The sequence below is a fragment of the Eucyclogobius newberryi genome, unplaced genomic scaffold, assembly GCF_026437365.1.
Source record: "Eucyclogobius newberryi isolate DKJ021-1_F unplaced genomic scaffold, fEucNew1.0.hap1 SCAF_37, whole genome shotgun sequence".
In the NCBI taxonomy this organism is placed as follows: Eukaryota; Metazoa; Chordata; class Actinopteri; order Gobiiformes; family Gobiidae; genus Eucyclogobius; species Eucyclogobius newberryi.
In genome coordinates, this window is record NW_027316023.1 from 318,739 (window position 1) to 322,007 (window position 3,269).

The 3,269-nt window shown below is 46.0% G+C and overlaps 2 protein-coding genes across 2 annotated transcripts; both read right to left on the reverse strand.

The window, feature by feature from the left end:
* Positions 1–429: 429 nt before the first annotated feature.
* On the reverse strand, positions 430–877 carry LOC140376602 (histone H3). The gene has a single exon (XM_072462084.1). The coding sequence runs from the start codon at positions 854–856 to the stop codon at positions 446–448; it is 411 nt and encodes a 136-aa protein (XP_072318185.1). The 5' UTR covers positions 857–877; the 3' UTR covers positions 430–445.
* A 1,294-nt stretch (positions 878–2,171) lies between these two features.
* On the reverse strand, positions 2,172–2,867 carry LOC140376595 (histone H1-like). Its single transcript, XM_072462074.1, has one exon. The coding sequence runs from the start codon at positions 2,806–2,808 to the stop codon at positions 2,194–2,196; it is 615 nt and encodes a 204-aa protein (XP_072318175.1). The 5' UTR covers positions 2,809–2,867; the 3' UTR covers positions 2,172–2,193.
* Between the last annotated feature and the right edge of the window lie 402 nt (positions 2,868–3,269).

The following is a 3,269-nucleotide window of genomic DNA, read 5'->3' on the forward strand; positions in this document are numbered from 1 at the left end:
AAAAAAAACACTTTTGACTCCGGTTCTACAGCAAGTGACATGTCTTATAAATATATGATATAACATACGTGTTAGGCTGAATTAACTTTAGGAAGTATGAGAAAAAAAACTTCTTATAGAACAAAACTCCTCTCATATCTTAATAGGGAATGGAGGAAAACCATAAATAAAAGTAAAGTAAAACTAGCTAGAATAAGACTAAATACTAATACAGTTACGTACACTCTTATTTACATCAGTTATAGGCACATGAACTTGGCCTTAATTGCTTGAGAGTATAATTGCACATGAACATGACAGTTTCACATAATTGAGTTGGTATTTAATATGTTTTTTAAAGGTGGCCCTATTTAGGATTCCAAGCAATGTTCTGGTCAAGTGTGGCTCTTAGAATGTGTTGGTGGCTCTTAAAAGAGCCGTTGCTTTGGGTTCACTCGGGGTCAGTTTAAGCCCTCTCTCCGCGGATGCGTCGGGCCAGCTGGATGTCCTTGGGCATGATGGTCACTCTCTTGGCGTGGATGGCGCACAGGTTGGTGTCCTCGAACAGACCCACCAGGTAGGCCTCGCTGGCCTCCTGCAGAGCCATGACGGCAGAGCTCTGGAAGCGCAGGTCGGTCTTGAAGTCCTGGGCGATCTCCCTGACGAGGCGCTGGAAGGGCAGCTTGCGGATGAGCAGCTCGGTGGACTTCTGGTAGCGGCGGATCTCCCTCAGGGCCACGGTGCCGGGCCTGTAACGGTGAGGCTTCTTGACGCCGCCGGTGGCCGGGGCGCTCTTGCGGGCCGCCTTGGTGGCGAGCTGCTTCCTGGGAGCCTTTCCTCCGGTGGATTTACGCGCTGTCTGCTTCGTTCTGGCCATTTTCTCTGCTCTTGGGTCAGTGTCAAACCTGAAACTCTTTGCTCTCTCAGCCAGCGGCAGCGGGCTTTATACAACCAGGGCGAAGCCGATTGGCTGAGCTGGGCTCGCGCTCTGAATTCAAACATTAACCACGCCTCTGTCCCACGCGCCCCGTGTTCTGTCCCTTTCATTCTATAACTTCATAAATAACGTGATCAGATTTTAGTTTGAGTTTCTTCAAGGCTTTTGAAACTGTAACAGTTCATTTTGAGTTGTCCTCATCAAACATATTAAACACTTTGTTCGTCAAAAACGTCACAATGCGTCCATGTTTCAGGATCACATAGAATAATATATTGTAGTGATATAAGATCACAAGCCTTTATTTGTCCCACAATGTGGAAATTCCACTGTTGCAACACAAAGTAGGTACAGAAGTGAAAAATAACGGATGAAAACAACTCGAAAAGCTCTTATAAAAAAAGCTCTTATACTATATAATAACAATAGTGACACTCTTATTTACAGCTGTTTCATGGACAGAGAATATTGAAAACATAATAATAAAAAATACAAAATATATACTATTTTTATAAATGTATAAAAACGTGAAACTGATGAAATAAAGCAAGACAACGTGCCTATTGCACTGCCTTGTAAAGTACTATAGTATTGTATTATAATTCTGTTCTTCTGTGGGTGAGTCTCACAGAAGAACCGTTTTGTGTCAATGTTGTGCTATTTACGTTCACAGAAATGACCAGCACAATCAAAAAGGAGCAGAGAAGAAAACAAATATATAAAAACAACAACAAAACAAGATGGTTTTGAACACATTTTGTTTAAGACAACTTGTTTAACGTTTCTCATTTACGACATGCCACACTTCAATGGTTCAGTCATTTTTTTTCCCTTTTCAAATTAATATGATTTTGTTGTTGCTTTAAACTGATAAATATAGAGAGCTTAGGTGATGTTTTTGAGTGACAATCCAATGAGTCCCAAAGTTTTACCCGAGCCACAGATATTGTCATTGTGGCGCCCCCTGCAATCCCTGTAATTGTCTTCAATGAATATGGTCTATGGTTTGGAAGTTCTTTTTGAGGTCGATATAAAGTGCTAGAGCGCTGTTTATTTTCAATTGCTGTGGTGATATGTTCTGTTTTCTGTGGAAGTGCTAAAGATGTAGGTCGTTCTTTCCTGAAACCAAACTGACTCTCCCAGTAATAAACAAAATGTGTTTCATGATTACTGTGATTGTGATTCTGCAACATTGATATTCAAGGGAAGAGCTGCTCTTTAGAGAGAGTGGTGGCTCTTAAAAGAGCCTTTTGAGGGTCGTGGTGGTCGCTGTGACTTTACTTCTTGGCCTTCCTTGCCGGGGCCTTCTTTGCGGGGGCCTTCTTCGCGGGGCTCTTCTTCACTGCCTTGGCGGCCTTCTTGGGCGCAGCTTTCTTGGGGCTCTTGGCGGGCTTCTTGGCTGCCACTTTCTTGGGGCTCTTGGCGGGCTTCTTCGCCGCTTTCTTGGCCGGGGACTTGGCCTTCTTGGCGGGCGCCTTCTTCACCACCTTCTTCTTGGGGGAAGCTGCCTTCTTCGCCGCCGCCGCGGGCTTCTTGGCTTTAACGGGGCTCTTCTTCTTCGCTGCGGTCTTGGGCTTGGCCTCCTTCGTGGCCAGTTTGAAGGAGCCGGAGGCCCCCGTGCCCTTGGTCTGGCTCACGGTGCCTGAGGCCACCATCTTCTTCAGAGTGGTGTTGATGCGCTTGTTGGCTTTCGCCACATCGACGCCCTTTGCCGCCAGCGCCTTCTTCACCGCGGCCACGGAAGTGCCCTTGCGCTCCTTGGACTCGGCGATGGCGTCGGTGATCAGCTTCGTGAGGCTGGGGCCCGCGTCCTTCTTCTTGGCCGCGGCCTTCTTCTTGGGGGCCTTGGCTTTGGCCGGAGCCGGGGCTGCTGCGGGAGCGGTCTCTGCCATGATTCGTGTCGGTTAGATCTGTGTCTGGAGCCGGGGCGCGCGCGGAGGATCCTTATAACGGACATGAGAACCGTAGAGACTCAACCCTCTCTGCTGAGCGGCGCCGGCTCCGCTTTGTGTTTTCTCTTCGCAGTTTAGAGTTAAAAATACAGTAACGTGACTAATTTTTTGCAAACTATTTGACACGAATCTTTAGAACAAAGTCACATCTAGTTGTCTAATGCAGTCATAGACTGACAGAGTCTTGTGTTTTTAAGAACGAGCCATCAAACCCTGGCCATGTCCACACCAGCGAGACACTCGGCATCGACTTTTTCCTACATTTAGCTTTAAAGTGGACTAAACTTTGATACATAAGAAACTATTTGTATTTAGACAAACAAAAGAGATGTCAAGGAGTAAATACACAAACTAAACTTGTAGTGTGGCTTCAGTGTTTAGTTGTAATTAACCGAGTTTGT